Source organism: Biomphalaria glabrata, chromosome 4 (genome assembly GCF_947242115.1).
Source record: "Biomphalaria glabrata chromosome 4, xgBioGlab47.1, whole genome shotgun sequence".
NCBI lineage: Eukaryota > Metazoa > Mollusca > Gastropoda > Planorbidae > Biomphalaria > Biomphalaria glabrata.
In genome coordinates, this window is record NC_074714.1 from 7234674 (window position 1) to 7255892 (window position 21219).

Below are 21219 nucleotides of genomic sequence, written 5' to 3' on the forward strand. Positions count from 1 at the left end.
GCAATGTTGACACACAGAATGTTGGTTACAGTGCTAGCAGAACGTTGAGGTTATTTAAAAATAGCATACAATAATAAGAAAGGCAAGATATTGTCCTTGAGTCAAACAATGAAGGAAGAACACATGATGAAGGAAGAACACATGATGAAAGAAGAACACATGATGAAAGAAGAACACATGATGAAAGAAGAACACATGATGAAAGAAGAACACATGATGAAAGAAGAACACATGATGAGAGAAGAACACATGATGAAAGAAGAACACATGATGAAAGAAGAACACATGAAGGAAGAAGAACACATGATGAAAGAAGAACACATGATGAAAGAAGAACACATGATGAAAGAAGAACACATGATGAAAGAAGAACACATGATGAAGGAAGAACACATGAAGGAAGAAGAACACATGATGAAGGAAGAACACATGATGAAGGAAGAACACATGATGAAGGAAGAACACATGATGAAAGAAGAACACATGATGAAAGAAGAACACATGATGAAAGAAGAACACATGATGAAGGAAGAACACATGAAGGAAGAAGAACACATGATGAAGGAAGAACACATGATGAAAGAAGAACACATGATGAAAGAAGACACATGATGAAAGAAGAACACATGATGAAAGAAGAACACATGATGAAAGAAGAACACATGATGAAAGAAGAACACATGATGAAGGAAGAACACATGAAGGAAGAAGAACACATGATGAAGGAAGAACACATGATGAAGGAAGAACACATGATGAAGGAAGAACACATGATGAAAGAAGAACACATGATGAAGGAAGAACACATGAAGGAAGAAGAACACATGATGAAAGAAGAACACATGATGAAAGAAGAACACATGATGAAAGAAGAACACATGATGAAAGAAGAACACATGATGAAGGAAGAACACATGAAGGAAGAAGAACACATGATGAGAGAAGAACACATGATGAAGGAAGAACACATGATGAAAGAAGAACACATGATGAGAGAAGAACACAGGATGAAAGAAGAACACATGATGAAAGAAGAACACATGATGAAAGAAGAACACATGATGAAAGAAGAACACATGATGAAGGAAGAACACATGATGAAGGAAGAACACATGAAGGAAGAAGAACACATGATGAAAGAAGAACACATGATGAAGGAAGAACACATGATGAAGGAAGAACACATGATGAAGGAAGAATACATGACATTAGATTAAATCTTTTCTACAACGCACTAAAATTTAAAAAAAAATGTTTTGCGATTCTAAGCTGGTCACTTTCAAAATAATATTAACGAGACCAATTGTTGCAGAAGGCCTCACTACTGACTTGTGACGTCGCAACCTGTGGGCAGTTTAGGCCAATAGCTCGTTGCCATGTCACAGGTCCGACGTCAAGTATAATGATTGGTCTCGATATTATAGAGCAGTGATGCCCAAAGTACGGCCCGCGGGCCAGAACCGGCCCGCAACGTTGTTCTATCCGGCCCGCCGAAACGTCGGCACAAAAAGTAGAAAATCCTCCACACTTCAAAACGTTGACAATGTATCTTTGCCTTCGTTAGGGCCCTCAGTTTTTCTCTGATGGATTGGTACCATGACCTTTAACGTGTGTGCGTTTTTGAGTTTATGAATGGAACTCTTAATATCGAATCTACCATGAAAAGTGAATGGATCTTTTTTGTGGAACAGGATGATAAGCCAACATATTTGTTTTGTAAAGAACGTCTGCCTGTTTCCAAAATAACAACAACATATACAGCGGTATTATAAAAAAAAATATGAAGGCCTTTTTGGTTTGAGCCGCGTATAAAAGATTGGTTAAACTACGCCTAGAGATTGGAGGATCGATTGGAATATTTACCAAAAAGAGACAAGAAAATAAGTTTTTGGTAATGGTAGCTACAATGTTGCTCACATTTAAGTAGTGAAATGACGCCATTTTTAGACGCGTAAAAAATGATAGACTTTAAATATCCAATTAATTAATGTATGTACTAGATCCAATAGTTTCAAATAGTTTCAGGTGAATTTTGATTTCATATTTTGTGCCTTTATGTTGATATGGCCCGCCACACGCGTGTCGGAAGTTAAAATGGCCCGCTGGTCGAATTATAGAGTATAGTACCAAAGACATTTTTTTTTAAATAAGGCAAAATCCAAAATGCGGTATACATCTTTCTAAATTTACGAGTGTGCTATGAAAATTGTTCCAGGTTATTTTATATAGACGTGTATCGAGACCTTGATATGAGCGTTCACTGACATGGATTTACATATTTTTGTTCCAATCTAAGAAATATGATATTTATGAACTTATTCACTGATATCTCCATATTTTATGACCCGTATAGAAATGTAAATGAAGTAGGTTAGTATTATGGTGACCAGATTTTTCGGGATCGATAGCGGGACCGGAAGGGGTGGGGGTGGGGGGCAAACTCTCGCCTCTCATGTTTCTGTTTTATGATTCAACCCGCAGATATGTCTGCACGTCATTAGAGTAGGGCATACAAAAAAAGGACATTCTATCAAATGGTTTCACTAAAGCTCCTGCTATGCCGATGATAGTTGACACCTTTATCATTTTATGAATCTGATACCCTTAAAAACTGTACGCATGAATCTCTTAGTAAAGTGATCTTCGCGCTAGTTCACATTACATTTACTACAGAGAATAGTCTTTCGCCTTTTTTTTTCTGGAAGACACTACAAATTTGTCCGCTGGGCACAGAATTCCGGTGGGCCGGTACCCAATTGGGCCGGGAAGGCCACCGAAAGGGCCGCATGAATGCCAGTAAATTGTTTTAAGATTTTATAATATTCTCTTTAAAAAGAGGACTTCTTTTGAGACAAGAAATAGGATTTCAAACCAGGACAAACACTCCACTGCAGGCATGGGAGATATTCATATGTATCTGGTCTTTCCAAAGTAAAAAATGTCTGTTATATTCAAGATTCTACATCGTTGAATTCGCAGATTTCGTTTAATAAATTCGTTCGTACCTCACTCGGTCAGACTATATCAACGACACGAGTTGATCAGGAAACATGAAAAGGACTAAGATGCCTGTGTGTAGTCACTGAATGAACTTTTCATGTTGTGTCTGTTCTATTTATGTGAATGTTTCTGTTGTGTTGTCTTTATATGAGAAAAGAGTCCTTGTAATCACAAAAAATTTCCATAAAGATCAATAAAGCAGTCTTAGTCTTAGCCTTAGTCTTAGCCTTAGTCTTAGCCTTAGCCTTAGTCTAAGTCTTAGTCTTAGCCTTAGCCTTAGCCTTAGTCTTAGTCTTAGCCTTAGTCTTAGCATTAGTCTTAAAGACTGTATAGAAGAAGTAACACTGTACATTCACCCTTTTTTCTTCCTCAATTTTAAGTGGACAGTCTGTTGCAGTGTTTTATATGACGTTGTGTACTACATGGGCAGCATAAGGAGCGAGAAGAAATGCCTAAAGACGATAACTTGAACATTATTAATTAAACGACCTTTTAAATTAGAATATTTCATAGAAGCGGGTCATTATTCAATGGGCGTCCCGCATGGACAGTTTATGAAAATCGGGGCAGGCCTTAAGTGGAACGTCACCATACATAATAGTCATAGTTTATTTTTTTTACACACAGTTATACAACGTGTTCAGATTGACCAGGGGAGATAAAGCAACTAATCATATAAAGTCTATAGCACGCCAGTGAAGGCTGACTGGCGACTGAGTTGATCATTGTTAGGAAGGGGGCTGGGAAGCGGAACCTTTGTTACTCCGTTCTTCTCTCGCCTTTTGCTTGTGGTCATCCCACATACGTTGTACTTTGACTTCTGGTCATCCAATGAAAGGATCCCGAAATTAAAAATCCTAGTCATCACCAGGGTTCGAACCCGACACCCCTCTGTTCGGAAGCCAAGCGTTTTACCACTAAGCCACGGCGCAAAAAACAAAAGTCATACTTTTGAAAATATTTCCCCTTGAAAACGTGTCCACTTTTTAATAAATTAATGAGACTTTATGGATGTGCCTCGATTTCATTGGACATTCACGTAGCATTATTACTACGCCTTGTCGGGAACTACATTGAGATATTTCACTTAAGAATGTTGTGATTTGTTTGTAAGACAGCGCAATGAAATACTGAATGAACATGGGCCACTACAAAAGAGCCACAGCAGGCTCTAGTAAGTAAAACAATCTGTCCACACATGTTGCGGTAGTGTTCACATTAGCTTGTGTTCACAAGATCTATGGTAGATGTGGGTGATAGTCTGACAAGTCATCGCCTTGTGACAGATTGAATCGATGCGGGCTGCTGTAGACTCGGGCACCAGAGACATACAAAACTAACGTCCCCGCCGAGCCCTAAGGGCTTAAAACGAAGTAATCAAAGAGAAAAGGCAAGGTTGCTACTTAAAATGAGTTTTATTTTATCGTGCATGTTGACTATGTGGGTTTCATTCTATTGAAAGCAGCTCAATTCAATCGATTTTAATCGCAAATCAAAATATATAAAATTATATAAAGTGGGGGGGGGGGGGGCGACAATTAAACTGAAAAAAAAAAAGTCTATTACTCACCAAACGCGGTCTCCTCAGTAGGAATGTACAAATTAGCTTTGTAGTTAACTTAGGCGTTAAGTGTTTAGAAAATGTGGATCAATTTTATATCCAGTAGCTTTTGTCTTTTTTGTCTTTTCTTTTTTATGTCCCTGAGCAAGTGGACATCGGGCCATCCGAAGTGGCTCAACTTTGGCACAACAGCGAATTCAGCCCTGACAGTTGGGTTGTCATGGCAATGTGACAGTTGGGTTATCCTGGCAATGTGACATTTTGGGTTTTCCTGGCCATGTGAAAGCTGGGCTCTGCTGGCAATGTGACTGACAGCTGGGCTCTCCTGGCCATGTGAAAGCTGGGCTCACCTGGCAATGTGACTGACAGTTGGGCTGTGCTCACGACAAAGCAGATGTGTAAAGTTCTAGAGTTGAAAAGAAGACGGATCCTAATTCTCAGATATTTCGCTAAAATTGTAAAGGCGAAGTGAAATCTGTACTATGTCACACATGCTAATCCTGAAAAATATAAATAGGCAGATTTTAAAGTAACTTTCTGTTAGTAAATAGATTATATCTAAGTCATTGGTTAACATGCATGACTAGATGCATAACGCGTAGGACATATTTATCTTCTTTTTTTTTAAAGAAACGTCTGCATTTTATAAGATAAGATATCTAATAGTAGTTCTCTGTTTCTATGGATGTGATATTTTTTTTTAGTCCCCTTTATAGATCGTCGTCTGAGGCTTAGTGAAAACAAACATGAACTAGAAACAATAGATAGAAACAATAGATAACTCTACAATCATCCATGCTCATATACTCTTCGCTAGCAGAGTGGTTGCCCCGTTGATTTGGAAGGCCTTAGCAGGCTTGAGCCCACAAGTTTGAATAAAGGTTGTTGCCCCTTTTATAAAAAAAATAAATTTAAAGCCCGATCACCCAGATACCTCGTTCTTTCTCCCCTCTACCCCTTTCAAACAGGTCCAGACAAGTGATATCGTATTGAGACATTGCTAAATAAAAAACATATTTCTATATCATATTTATTATTGTTAGTCTAGGTGTATAACTAATCTAATTACATAACTGATCTAAACTTAATAATGCGCTAAGTAAAAGCTTTGTTAAAAAAAATATATGTAAGTATGTATATATTTTTTTTTCTTTGTTTTTGTTTAAAGGAAGAGAACTAATATGAGTTACGGAACGGACTTACTACCCTGATTTCACTAATAGGAATATATGTTAGCAAAATTATTGAAAGGTTTTCATTTGTTATATTTTAGGTTATGGCGTGTTTCAATAAGCTGTAGATCACAAAGTTGAGAAAACATTTAATGTTTCAGGGAAGTAACAAAACGGCAATCATTAGCACTTGGAAAGATGCATAGAAGTTGTCTTTCTCTCAAATGCCTTTAAAGTATGATATAAAATGCATGGGTCAACCAGAAGCAGTTGTAAAAAAGCACAAATAAAGTCTAGTTTTTAACAACCAAAAAAGCTTATATGTTTTTGAATAGCTTAGGAAGATTGGGAAATACAAAAACAGCAAATTTATAAAATACAGTGTGCAAGGGAGGTAAGTGTATTAATACAGACAATGTGTAGGGCAGTTTACATGTATTTATAGGGACGTTGTGAAGGGGAGGTAAGTGTGCTAAAAAAATACTGTGATAAAAAGTAGTACCCATTAGTCCTTTAGGCTGTTCATGTATCGATTCCAGACCTACCTACCTAAAAAAAAAAGTCAAAATGTGTAACGCATATGGTCAAAATGTGTACTTTGACACCAACATATCCCATTCTTCTAAGAATAAGATAATCATTAAAGACCTAATGATTCAAATATGAAATGTCTTCATAGACACAAAGGAAATTAAACAGGAGACAGAGGTCTACAAATCTCTTTCTACATGTCTCGATACCAATAAGGACATAGACATTGTTTTGTTAATTAACCACATCAGACATGGTTCACAATCTACAGTTCAATATGGTTCGTTTCTGTTCCCATCTCCAGTCTGTCGTTAGAAAACAATATAAAATCCTCCCACAATACAATCCAGTCCTTACCAACTTTCAGTCTACTACAAGCAATGCAGATCTACTCAAGACCGAGCTTCGCTTCGCTAATGTATCCAGACAGCGTGGACTAAGAGTTAGCAGTGGTGTACCCTCAATCTACAGAGCATCAAAAAAAATGAAAACTATGCAGGAAGAATAAATATCGACCAGTTTTCAAGTGAAAAATCATCGAGAATAACCCAGTTTTGTTTTTCAGATCTAATTTTTATCGCAGTGACCTAGAAACCAATATTAGGTAATATTAGGTGTATTAACAACGTTGTAGATTTGTTGTTCAGCTCTTGATACACATCCACGACTACAGGTTAAACATTTGTAATCACCTGACGCTGCAGCGTTTTCAGCTTTTTCCCTACTTCTGGTGTGTTCACCATCTACGATCCCGGATTCCCGACCTCCTTTACGCTTGCTTGAGTTGTCAAGTGTATAGCTTAATTAATGACGTTATGTGAAAACTGCGCGCTATAAAAAGTAGTTCGTTTTTTTTTTAACTTAAAATTGAAACGAAGTTCGTATTAAACTTCTTTTTTAAAAAGAACATTTGAATCAGTATTTTATTCCATGAGTTAGTTAATAAATGGAAATCTATTTTATAATGATCCATTGATACTTTTCCATTGTGACCTTAGATGCACATTTTTTGTACCAATGAGTGAAGCTATTAATGAAGCATGATTTATTAATGAAGTCTGTGACCTTTTTAAAAGACTTACCTCCCCTGAAATTTTTCATTGAAAAGTGGTGTAATTTTTTGAAAATCTGCTTGCATATATAATTTTAAAAATGAGATGGTTCACTTTCGGAAAAGAAAAAAGTAGCCGTTGCATCAGAACTCTGAATGATCTAAAATATCACGATGTCTGATTTTCATTTTCTCTTTTAGTTTCTGAGATCTAAACAGGACGGACGGACAGATAGTGTCTTTTCCCCTTATGGGGGCCGCTAAAAATTGAACCATGATCTTCAAATACAAAAACAAAACCTAATAAATACTAAGAAAGACACAAAGATAAAGACACACGCCTCGTTCCATATGCTAGGACAAATTTGTACAAATGCTCCTTCTTCCCTAGTGCTATTAGAGCATAATAATGGGCCAGCCAGGAAAACCAGTGACTTGGCAGAACTTAAGTCATTGGTTAACATGCATTACTAGATGCATGACGCGTAGGACGTAATCATCTTCTCTTTTAAAGTAACGTCTGTTATATAAGGACTTTGGTGTCTTCATAATCGAAGCTTTAATTTACTCCTTTTCAATCAATAAAAACATCACAAAAAAATGTGTAACTGGAGATTCGATTCCAAAAAGTATATATTCGATACCAAAAGTTCCGAAATTTGATAACCGCTGATCTCATTTTCTTCGGGATGTTACAAAGATCAATAGTGGTTAATGTGCTCGCCAAGGGCATTAACCTACGAATGTCAGGATGGTGAAGTGATCGTTCTTGAAATGGCAAGGCAGTTTGATACGTTAAATGTCCGCATCGAATCAAAAGGCAAAGTCTTACAGACCAGAAAGAGAAACAGAAATATTCAGTTTTATTGAAACTTTAAATAAAATGGAGGCAAACCCATACATAGCTATCTCTATGGTGTATCCGGTATAAAGTTCACGGAAGTGTTGATACACTGCGCATGTTTAAAACCAAAGAATATTTTTGTGCACTTTTTTTTAAATTTTACTGCAGAAATCAAACACCCCTACGCTGTTATAGCGTTAGACATTAGACTCCGAATTGTCATTACAGCCACATCGTATAATTTGAATTTTCTAACAAGCAATAGAAAAAAAATAAATTTGTTTTAAAAAAAAACAAAGCTTATCTAAGGTAAGGAACCGCTAAGTACTGCCATTAATCCTAAAATTACGGGGTTTATCTCCCTTTCTGCTATATAAAACCAAATTAAATAATTAGTAATAAATGATTGTTTTTTATGATTAACTTATTGGTTAATTTTGTGGATTGATTCGTGTATTGACATTTTCTATGAATAATTATGCAAAATTTCTACTTGACCTGAGGATAGGAAGTGGGAGTAAAAACCTGTCAAAACGTAATAAGAGGACTAAATCCATAATTATATATCCACATCTCTCATTAAGTAGCATTTATTCCCCTTTTTCGAAATAAACAAAATAATTGATCACCAACAATAAACTTACTAATTGTTTAATTTTTTTGTGATTAAGGTCTTGTCAGGTTTAACCCCAGAATGAGGAATGGGAGAAAAAAACATGTTCAAACTTTTTACCAGACAGACAGATGGACAGACAGAGAGACAGAGTGAGTTGATATAAGCTTTGTAAAAAAGGCGAAAGACTGAATTATACAGAATACAAATGAGGAAAATAAAAATTAAAAAAAAACTGAAAGAAATAGCGAGAAAACAATAATACTGTTGATAGTATCTAGTGTTATAAACCTGGTGGTGACACAGATGGTCGTAGATTGTGTGTGGTTTTTGCCTACGCAACTCGCCCCAGTCCAGCGCTAGACGAGCGGTCAACCGTGACCAGTGACAGTACACGCCAGTTCGGCAACGACCTGTGTGTAAATATTACGCACGCAAGTCACGGCGATTGTGATCATTCTGAGTGGTCAAGCAACGTTCCATCCGGTTCTGGAAGGCCAGTAGAGACCCTATATAAGAGCAAGTGTGTTTGAGTCAAGACTTCACGTTACCTCACAATGTGACCAGTACGAGGCGAGGAACCAGCACGGTGTGTGAAGTCAGGCGGAGCAAGTCTAGGTTTTTTGGACAGTTAGTGTAATATTGATGCCAACTGTACAGTGTTGTAATGCGTATTTGAAATTAAATGGCTACTGTTACTTTGGAGCCCTGAGTTGTGAGGTTCTTTAAGTTCGTTGTGTCGTGTGGTGCAGTTTGAAGAGAGCCTGGATAGCAGGAGAGACATAACACTATTATTAATTTTGTCAGCACCAGCAATAATAAATACAGACTAAGTTTCATTGTCCCTTTTTTCTAAATACATTTTTATCACAGAGAGATACCAATGTGGGGGATTTTATATATGGAAAATGCCTAGATATAATTTTTTTGGTTTGGTTTTTAGGGCCCGCATTACGGCAATGCGTCAAGACCACCCTGATGGTTTACCTTAGCAAATCAATCAACATTGACAACATCAGATACAAATACAGTGACGTAAAAGAAAAGGGAAAGAAAAAAAAAGTGAAACCAGACAGGAAGAAGATTGCAAGCTTTGCATCACGTCTTACAGCCGAGAGCCAGCCACCTGTCCCCGCGACATCTCTCAGCTAGAAGCCGGAAGTTAAAAGTGACTAGAGTAATAGCATGTCAAGGTGTGACATGTGAATAACGTACAGATAGACCTGTAGATAGGCATGTCAAGGTGTGACATGTGAATAACGTACAGATATACCTGTAGATAGGAATGTCAAGGTGTGACATGTGAATAACGTACAGATATACCTGTAGATAGGCATGCTTTTCTTCGATATACACGTATATAAAACATATATTTATATATGTATGTATGTATGTGTGTGTGTTTTTGTTTGTGTGTGTGTGTGTGTGTACGTGTACACACACACACACACACAACAAATTATAATGAGGTGAAGTCGGTGAAAAAGTTTAACATCTTTTTAAAATATTTTTTTTACTAAAGATTAGATTTGACTCAGATTCAGACAAGTAGATTATTGGGGTGAATCCGCTTATTTTTTTTCTTTTTTTTTTTTTTTGCATCACGTGACATGATGTGACAAGGATGTGTTCCGGCTCCAACACTATTCGGCATATTCTTTTCAGTTGTACTCGCCAGCGCTTTTAAATCCCTGGAAGAAGGAATATACATCAAGAGTAGACCCGATGGAAAGCTATTTAACCTGGCACGCCTTAAAGCCAAAACAAAGAGATGGCGTATCTTGATTAGGGAACTGCTGTTCGTCGATGGTGCCGCACTCATAACTCATTCACAAGAAGAATTGCAGAGGCTTGTGAATGCTCTGTCAAGAGTTTAGCCTTACTATAAGCCTGTCCAAGACTGAAATCCTGACACAAAATGTCGCAGAAATACATGTGATACATATTGGAAATCACACACTTATTTGGGAACAACATTGCTTCTGCAGCCATGGCAAAACTCTCCAAGCGCGTTGGGAAAATACCAAATTGACTACGGCAACAATGCATGCGTTCTGAACACACTTCTTTATGGCAGTGAGAGCTGGGCAACTTAATTACATGCGTCAAGAACACAGATTAAATAGCTTCTACCTGTGCTGCATGCGACGCATAATGTGCATCTCCTGGAGGGATCGAGTCACCAACCAGGAAGTTTTGAAACGGGCCAATATGCACAGCATCTATGCTCTCCTTCAACAGAGAAGACTACGCTGGCTCGGTCATGTCATGGTAGAATCCCTGAGCTTGCAGAGGAAGTCAGACCCAGGGACCGCCTAAGACTAAAAGCCCAAGATCGGACAGCATGGAGACAGACTGTACGAGCTGGTACGAACTTCGCCGAATGCAAGAAAAACGAAGCTGCGTCAGCCAAGAGAAAGGAAAAGAAATCAGCCCTGTCTGCTAGCCCTAGGACAAATGCATATGCATGCACGAACTGTGGCAAACTCTGCTGCTCCAGAATTGGCTTGATTAGTCACTTCAGATTCTGCCCCCTTCTCAAGTCGTAGCCAAAGCCAGTGACTCATCTGGGCGCATATATTGTCTTCCGAGACAGAAGGAGCCATATATATATATATATATATATATATATATATAAATTAAAACAACTAAAGTTTAATCAAACATCGCGAGAGAGTGCAAAAAATGCAATCCCAAAGATAGGAAGCTTCTTATCTGTAACCCTATCCCATAGTAGACAAATACAAAGTGAAACGCTCGTCTCCCTAGACGTAATAGCCACTTAGTAGACAAATGCACGCCTATTTTTAGATTAACGCTGAGATGCTTTATCGAACTCATTTACCCAGCTTTTCGATAGCAGACGACGGGCTCATAATGCAGATATCAACAGACAGCTGGAGGAAGTGAGTGAGTGGGTGTTGAAATGGGAGGAGGGAGGGGTTCTGACCACCTGTTTAAATTTTTTGACAAAAGAAAACATTTTTTTTCTTTTAGGTAAACCTATATCCGCGTAAGTAAGAATTAGCGAAAGAAAAAATATTATGTTGATAAATAAATATATTTTTATTAGCGGCCCCCAAAAGGGGAAAAGACGCTATTAGTTTTATGTGGAATGTATATCCGTCCGTCTGTCCGTCCGTACCGTTTAGATCTCGTAAACTAGAAAAGAGAGTGAAAATCTAACAGCATAATATTTTAGACCAACACGGATATGAGAATCGTTTTTGTGTTTGTTTTTCTCTCCTTCACGTTGAGAATGCGCTAGAATAAACGTTTATGTCATTTGCAAATCTTTATAAATAATGAAGCCTTTAGGTTGAATTAGCTTGATATAATCTTCACTAAGAATAACAAAGAGGGATTGAGAGAGAGAGAGAGAGAGAGAGAGAGAAAGAGTGAGAAAGACACAGAGAGAAAGACAGACAGAAAGAGAGAGAGAAAGACAAGAGAGAGACAGAGACAGACATAGAGAGAGAGAGAGAGAGAAAGAGAAAGACAGACAGAGACAGAGAAAGAGAGAAAGACAGAGAGAGAGAGACAGAGAGAGAGAGAGAGAAAGAAAGACAGAGAGAGAGAAACACAGAGAAAGAGAGAAAGAGAGAAGTGTCTGACCTAGTGACCCATCATTTGATTGTGTTTTTTGCATCGAAATTAAATAATAAACATACGCACGAGTTTCGACTTCACCTATCCCTTAGTCTGTTGGACCGTTGGGGCACCACACAAGATTTGTCGACCGCCTTTCTCCATTCCTCTCTGTCTTTTGCCTTGGATATAACCTCTTTCAATGGAAGGCCCGTCGATTCTTTTATGTTGTCTTCCTATCTGCCTCTTCTTCTTTTTCCTGGTACTGTTCCCTAAAGGAAGGTCTTTACAAGCCCAGAAGACCTTGTAATATGGCCATAGAGTTTTAATTTCCGTTTTTTTTTTAAATAATAGTTAGCAGATAGCAGGTCATCGTGGGTTCCAATCGCTCTAGTTACCCTATCTCTAATCGCTTCGTTTGTGATGCGGTATTTAAATATGATACCTAGGACCCTTCAGTAACATCTCAATTCCATTGCTAGGATCTCAAAGCTACAAGGCAAACAAAAAGAATCCAGAAAGCACTTAAAGAGAACCTACCCTTGAAATAAACTCTGAAGACATATAATGCTAAAGTAAAGGAGACAACTCTTTCAGGGGCCGCTGTTTGATCCAAATACCACAATGCATGCGCGGCAGTCGGTATCTCTGTAACTATCGCACAATCAAATCTGTTCATCTTTATGACCGCGTCGTCGTTCCCTGGGGGAGGGGGGGGGGGTTCTCAATTGCCATTGTTGAAACTTTCATGTCGTCATATGACACAAGTCCTGCTGCATGCGTTTATTCTTGTCTTGTGTATCAGCAGGATTCATTCACAATACAACTGCACACGCCCTTGTGTTCTTTTTTTTTTTTATAAGTTATTCGGTTTTAGTAAGTCATAAAAAAAAATAATTTAAAGTTGCACACAGCTGTATCAGTGTGTGGGTGTATCAGTGTGTGGGTGAATCAGTGTGTGGCTGTATCAGTGTGTGGGTGTATTAGTGTGTGGGTGTATCAGTGTGTGGCTGTACCAGTGTGAGGGTGTATCAGTGTGTGGCTGTATCAGTGTGTGGCTGTATCAGTGTGTGTGTGTGTATCAGTGTGTGGGTGTTATGTGATCCTATGTGAGACCGCTTATGAAATGAAAAGGCAGCACGGAAACCTTCCCCCTATAATTTCTTTCCCTTGTTCGAGATACTAAACAAAATAATTAATTACCAATATTTAATTAACTAATTTTTTTAATTGATTCTTGTGTTGTCAGGTAACAGAAATAATTCTGCAAAATTTCAGCTTGTTAACGTGTTTGGGTGTGGAAGAAATAACGTGTACAAACTTTTCACCAGACAGACAGACAGACAGAGTTGATATAAGCTTTGTAAAAGTATACACAAGATTAGTTTAAAAGACTCGTCAAAGAAAGTATAAGTGTAGTTTTCACATTGCGTATTTTTGTCCAGAATTTTTTTTATTTTTCTATCAGTTACACTTAGCTTTAAAGCTTAATGGCGTATTTTCAATTTAAAACGAGAACTGCAAAATGCAAATCACATAAAAGGAAAAACAGTTCCGGCCTAATACTTTTTATTTCAGGAGAAGATAAGCGAGTAGCAATGGCAATGCCGAATTATCTATTAAAAACTAATTACATGGTGGATTCACAATAATTCACAATAATTCTTCCCTAGTGCTATTAGAGCATGGAATGGGTTGCCTGAGCTAGCCAGGAAAACCAGTGACTTGGCAGAATTTAAGTCATTGGTTAGTATGCATGACTAAATGCATGACGCGTAGGACGTAATCATCTTCTTTTTTGAAGTAACGTCTGTATTATACAAGATGAGATAAGAATTGATGCCATTTCACACAATATAAGTTTTTTTGTTGTTGTTTTTGTAAGTAATTTTTTTGAATATTTTAGTTTTTAAAGAAAGTAAACTTATTTTGATTGAAAGTTATACAGTGTATACACAGCTTTCAATTTTATTTTAGATATGTAAGAATAAATATAAAATAAAATGTTCAACAATATTCATAGGGATCGAAACTTACCACAAACTTCTGTTTTCGTTGTACAATAAGCCCGTGCTTCTGACACACCTCCATATCCTAATAGGAGACTCACTTTCATCATTCGTTTCCCCTTTTTCCTCCCCACCTTTAATAATTTATACTAAAATAAATTGATTATCTCAGTGATGCTCAACCTTATTCGGCCAGCGGGCCATTTTAACTTCCGACCTTCGTGTCGCGGGCCACATCAACAAAAAGTTAAAAAAAAGGAAATAGACAGTGAACCATTCGTATTAGAAACCCGTGACTCTAGTAGTTACATGAATTCATGAGAAGTTTATCCTAAACCAACTTTGAACTATACGCTGCACGAGATGAGCACTGGCTCCGAAATGTCGAGATGTTTCTACGTGAGGTGAGTACATTACACGGGTTCCGAAATGTCTAGATGTTCCTACGTGAGGTGAGTACATTACACGGGTTCCGGAGGATTCTCACTGCAAAGGTTTGCCCTCACACTTGGGGCTGTTAATTATCTAATAACTCTTGCTGTCAACCATACTTGTTGCACCATCAGTAGTCACTCCCACTAATTTCTCCCAAGCAAGAGAAAGATCTTCTGTGTTGGTTAAAACTACTTTGACGGGACTTCGCATGCTCCTCATAGCTACTAACTTCTCTGATTTCAAAACTGCTGTTTAAACCGTGAATAAATACCAAGATTGTGGGCGTTATCAGATATGTCGGTAAACTCGTCAGTGGTAACAGAAAACATTTCGAAATCTGGTTTGTCTGTTAGTTTTGAATGGAGAATTTTAATCATATCTTTCACTCGCCTTGTAATTGTTATGAGAAAGGCTGACGGCTTCAACAGTATTCTTCTTTTCAGGATTCATTTCTTCCATCATTGCTAGCAAGCAACCTAGAATGCCGCCTGTATTTATGTGTTTAGTTTCATAAAGCTGTTTAATATTATGTTCTTTAAAAATATCCACTCTTTAAAAAACAAAAAAAAAAAAAAACACCGAGTATGTTGGATAATTACCGGTGCCAATCTATTTACTCTAAAGAAGGGAAAAAAATTCAAACATTTTTTTTTTTTGAAAGGGGATTTTCTACACATTGTGCCAACACTTCGGCGGGCCGGATCGATGCATATCGCGGGCCGGACGTGGCCCGCGGGCCGTATTTTGGGCATCACTGGTATCTTATACTTTATCTTATCTTATCAATTACCGACGTTCCTTCAACAATGATAATTTCGTCCTATGCGCATCTATGTATCAATGTACTGTACTAAATCTTTGGTTTTCCTGACTGATTCAGACAAAACGTTCCATGCTCTAATAGCCATAGCTAAGCAAAATAATAAAAATAAAAATTAGCTCATTGGAACAAGATACGCCCAAGTTCATCTATCAAGATCTGCCGCTGTTTTGACCACCTACGTTGACGTTACAGAGTAAGAAATGACCAGCTTAAGTATAAAATAATCAATCAATGGATGGCCCTTTTTTTTTTCTCTACAATGACAGTGATGCGTAGAGGCTTAACGTGTAATATCTAGGTATCAGAGGTGTAGCTATTTAGTTTCTTTAGAGGGGATCCCAAGAGGTACCGAAGCCTGCAAAACGACTAGCGAGGCATTTCAGAATGACCCAACTCAAATCATTTCTGTACACGTGGGATCCGTACATGTATAACTATTTTCTTACCCAATACAGGAATGCAAACCTTTTGCCTAATACAATAAATTGATATGTCCGTGGCAGAGCTGGTAGTGACGATAGTATAAGGTTCGAACTGCTATAGTAGAAAAGATTTACTTGGAACAACCTTCTGTCATGTCGTCCGTCGTATCATAACGTACACGTACTGAAGTGACCAGGAATGAAGTGACCGGGAATGAAGTGACCGGGAATGAAGTGACCGGGGATAAAATGACCGGGGATGAAGTGACCGGGGATGAAGTGACCGGGGATAAAATGACCGGGGATGAAACGACCAAGGATTAAATGACCGGGGATGAAACGACCGGGGATGAAGTGACCAAGGATTAAATGACCGGGGATGAAACGACCGGGGATGAAGTGACCGGGGATAAAATGACCGGGGATCAAGTGACCAAGGATTAAATGACCGGGGATGGAGTGACCAAGGATTAAATGACCGGGAATGAAACGACCGGGGATGAAGTGACCAAGGACTAAATGACCGGGGATGAAACGACCGGGGATAAAGTGACAGGAATGCAAACCTTTTGCCTAATACAATAAAATGATATGTCCGTGGAAGAGCTGGTAGTGACGATAGTATAAGGTTCGAACTGCTATAGTAGAAAAGATTTACTTGGAACAACCTTCTGTCATGTCGTCCGTCGTATCATAACGTACACGTACTGAAGTGACCAGGAATGAAGTGACCGGGGATGAAGTGACCGGGGATAAAATGACCGGGAATGAAGTGACCGGGAATGAAGTGACCGGGGATGAAGTGACCGGGGATAAAATGACCGGGAATGAAGTGACCGGGAATGAAGTGACCGGGGATGGAGTGACCGGGGATAAAATGACCGGGAATGAAGTGACCGGGAATGAAGTGACCGGGAATGAAGTGACCGGGGATAAAATGACCGGGGATGAAGTGACCGGGGATGAAGTGACCGGGGATAAAATGACCGGGGATGAAACGACCAAGGATTTAATGACCGGGGATGAAACGACCGGGGATGGAGTGACCAAGGATTAAATGACCGGGGATGAAACGACCGGGGATGAAGTGATCGGGGATAAAATAACCGGGGATCAAGTGACCAAGGATTAAATGACCGGGGATGAAGTGACCAAGGATTAAATGACCGGGAATGAAACGACCGGGGATGAAGTGACCAAGGACTAAATGACCGGGGATGAAACGACCGGGGATAAAGTGACCGGGGATAAAATGACCGGGGATAAAACGACCGGGGATGAAGTGACCGGGGATAAAATAACCGGGAACCCCTATCACTATGAAGCATTGTACATTCATACAGGACAGGTTGCACCGTCTCTCCTGCTGGAATTGCCCACATTGTGGATCAAAGTTTATTTACAATCTCGCGAGGAAAAAAAAATGAGTGGGCAGCGGCGTTACGTTGGATGAAAGTTTTTTGGACGCTCGGACTCACTAGGAAGGTCCTATGTCACGCTTCAGTGCGCGACAGAAGAGAAAGAGAACTTGTGGCAGTGCGCATGACAAGAAAGGCGTATGTATATAAAATAAAATAAAATATTGCTAGACTCAAGAGCATGATGAAATATTGATGAAAACAAACGTAGTTAAGGAATATTTTAAAAAGCAGGAAGCTTGAAGGAAAGACTAATAATGGAGTAAACAATACTTAAAAGACTCTGTAGGGGACTAATTGAGTATATAAGGGACTTAGATGCAACTATCGGAGTCATTGTTCCAAGTAGATTATTGAGTGTCATTATTCTAGGATGGATAGATATACTAGGACAAATTTGTACAAATACTCCTTCTTCCCTAGTTCTATTAGAGCATGGAATGCGTTGCCTGAGCTAGCCAGGAAAACCAGTGACTTGGCAGAATTTAAGTCATTGGTTAATATGCATGACTAAATGCATGACGCGTAGGACGTAATCATCTTCTTTTTTGAAGTAACGTCTGTATTATATAAGATAAGAAGATAAGTTATCATCATGGATGACAAGGGGGCCAATACGAGGAAAGCGCAAACGGGACGTCATCGTACAATTTGGCGCCACATTTTCATGGAGGACCTCAATGCGGTGGACACAGGGTGGAAAGAGGCTTTAAACATTGACCAGTGACAGATCTTTGTTGAGATAGTATGACGTCTAATGCGCCGAACGGCGCGGTAGGATTTAAGTCTGAGTAAATAAGTAGTCATCAGTATTTTCACCTTACTGTATTTATTCAACGATGTCGATCTAGTTAATATTCCATTTTTATATTAGGTTTGTTCATCTCTGGATTATTTGTTTATTGAATTTATTTCGAAAGCATTAAATTCAAGGAAAATAAATTCTACAGCGTGTTTCTTGGGTGTGTTTAGAAAGAGCCATGGAGGCACTTACGAGTTCGCGTCTGTCATGTAATTTGGGGAGACTACACTACTTTCCAAAACAAATCGTGACACCCCAATTAGGCAGTTTCCTGTTCTGAATCGCGCTACTCTGACCTGCTCCCTGTTCCCTTTCCGACACCACTTTTCAGACCTATTGCGAGTCAAGTACACAAACAATAAGGGGAAATAAGAAGTGAATATCTTTTGGTACACAACTAGTGTAATTCTGAACGCATCTCATGTAATGGCGGTCTTGCTCGTAATTTTTCTTTGATAGTTTGTAACTAACTAGTCCGGTCATATATCAAAGGCAGATGCACGGGTGGGGGGGGGGTGAAGCACATCGATTTGTGAATCAAAGGCTAATAAGGGATTTGGCCTGTCAATGTTTTCACTGACTTCAACCACGATAGATTAGGCATTAAAAATATGTCTCCAATTCCGTTCAGGTGATACAATCTAGCCATAGCGTTATATTAAATCTTGTTTTTTTCTGCTAAGGAAATTTAAACCAAACACTAGCAGACAACAATGGCTTCTGTTGCGTTAGATGTGTAGGTCACAGATGAGTCTGCATAACTAGGAATATGAATTTACTGCTGACCTACTTTCATTTCACTGGCTTATGAAATAGTCCTACATTTTAATACTCGAGGGTCTCTTCTCGCAATCAAATTCAACTGCCTCTCTTAATATTCTTTCTACACGCCGACAGTTAATTGTTACAGCACTAGAGTGTTCCAGGGAGGGGAAAGGAGGAAGTCATTGGTTTTAAGTTACGGAAAAAAAAAATTAAAATGTCGCGGAAACCCTGCTGTGACGTAATCATATGCATTATCACGAATGTAGAGACTAAGAGGGAGGCGTAGGCGATAAATAAAACATATCGGAAGAGTCATTTGATTCAGAGTCGATTTGGAGTTGATTTGGAGTTGATTCAGAGTGATTCAGAGTCAATTCAGAGTCGATTCAGATTCAGAAGTAATAATAGACTCGCAGTTCAATATTTATTACACCATTTTAGCTTTAAACCTTTAGTCTTGCTAAAAAAAAAATCTATTCCGATCTCATTAGAAGACGTGCACAGTAGATTGTGTTTGTTTGTCAAATGTTTTACATGTTTCGGATGTTCCTTCAGAGTTGAAGATAGTTTACTTCCTAGTCCAAACCTCCCGCAGGACGACGGGGGATGGGAGAGGGCAGGATTTGAACCCTCGACCATCGATAAATCCGAACGACAGTCCAGCGCGCAAACCGCACGACCAGGCAGCCTTAAGTTACAAACATATTTAACTTGAATCCTTTTTTAAAATAAAAACAACAAACTTAATTGTGTATAAACACACATGATAATATACAATAATACAGGGGGAGGCAGCGCTAGAAGTATACAAAGAGAGCAAGTCATCTAATTTGACTTCACGCTAAGACACGCTAATGCCCAACGCAATTCCAGCTGTGGGCCATTTTAATTTACGACACTCGTGTGGCGGGTCACATGACCTAAAAGATACAAAAAACGAGAAGAAATTGACTTGAAGGTATAAGAAACCCGTGGATCTAGTACTGACAGTAAGTAATGAGAAATTTAAAGCATATTTTTTTAAGAAAAAGGCTTCATTAGAATGTCAGCAACTTTGTAGTTTTACCACCCACCCATTTTCGTCTCTTTTTGGTAAATATTCTCATAAATCCTCCAATTTCAGGGCGTAGCAATCTTTTATTTGGGGCCAGGGGCGGACTGGGTGTCAAAATCGGCCCGGGCATTTCTATAAAATTCGGCCCACAAATTCTCTATCATGTGATGGGCATCCATTTCTATGTGTATCGGTCCTTAAAAATCATTGTTAAGTTTGATAATGTATCGATATGCATGCATACAGTGAATTCTATATCTTAATAAGCTATATAGCGTCTTTTTAAATCAGCAATTATGTAGGCCCTAAAAAGATGAAGCTTACTAGTAGCACTGTCTACATTCTACATTTTATTTTCGGAAAATGTGTTCGATTAAAATAGTATTACACTGTAATGTCTGTGAAAGATTTGTTTAAACACGACGCTCAGAGGGCCTGTTATACAAATAATAATAATAACATAATAAGAATATTATAAAACCTTTACTAACTTGATATGTGCCATAGTGACTTCGATCAGGCATTTCGGTGGCCCTACCGGCCCATTAGGGTACCGACCCACCGGGCATTTGCCCAAATGCCCATATAGCCAGTCCGCCCCTGTTTGGGGCTCAAACCAAGAAAGTCGCCTTATTGGTTTCATAATGACGTTTAATGTTGTTGTTGTTGTTGTTGTTGTTTTGTTGTTGTTTTTTTTTGGAAAAAAAAACAGCCACTCTTTCTTGATAAAACAAATATGTTGGCTTATTATCATGCTTCACAAAAAAAAAAAATATCCGTTCATCTTTACCTGGTACATTCTACATTCAGAGTCCCATTTTATAAGCGCACAAATATTAAAGGTCATGGTACCAATCCATCAGAGAAAAAGTGATATACTAACATATGGAAAGATACATTTTTCAACTTTTTTCTACACATTATTCCGACGTTTAGGCAGGCCGGATGAAACCACGTCGCGGCCTAACTGGCCGGGTGTGGCCCGCGGGCCGTATTTTGAGCATCACTGCGCTAAGGTATACACTACAAGGCGGCAGCGTTAGACGTTTGGACAGATCATATCACACAACATTCAACGGCATAAAAGAACAGAGATGTTGAATACAATTGGATAAAATGGGACATGTCGGC

General features: G+C 38.6%; 3 protein-coding genes across 6 annotated transcripts in view; 2 read left to right on the plus strand and 1 right to left on the minus strand.

Moving 5' to 3' along the window:
• LOC106065401 (uncharacterized) overlaps positions 1 to 21219 on the minus strand; it is a 127357-nt gene that overhangs the window by 88303 nt on the left and 17835 nt on the right. For 3 of the 4 annotated variants that reach the window (XM_056026096.1, XM_056026093.1, XM_056026095.1), the window contains exon 2: positions 4571 to 5061. The gene's annotated coding sequence lies outside the window, so the exon portion shown is untranslated. The remainder of the gene's footprint in view (positions 1 to 4570; positions 5062 to 21219) is intronic. The other variant, XM_056026094.1, reaches the window with a different exon arrangement.
• Positions 109 to 612, plus strand: LOC129925765 (glutamate-rich protein 6B-like). Its single transcript, XM_056026261.1, has one exon. The coding sequence runs from the start codon at positions 109 to 111 to the stop codon at positions 610 to 612; it is 504 nt and encodes a 167-aa protein (XP_055882236.1).
• LOC129925766 (glutamate-rich protein 6B-like) lies at positions 612 to 1217 on the plus strand. Its single transcript, XM_056026262.1, has one exon. The coding sequence runs from the start codon at positions 612 to 614 to the stop codon at positions 1215 to 1217; it is 606 nt and encodes a 201-aa protein (XP_055882237.1).

Coding starts and splice junctions, on each gene's coding strand:
- LOC129925765 (XM_056026261.1), top strand. CDS start 109: ATGAAGGAAGAACACATGATGAAGGAAGAACACATGATGAAAGAAGAA.
- LOC129925766 (XM_056026262.1), top strand. CDS start 612: ATGAAAGAAGAACACATGATGAAAGAAGAACACATGATGAAAGAAGAA.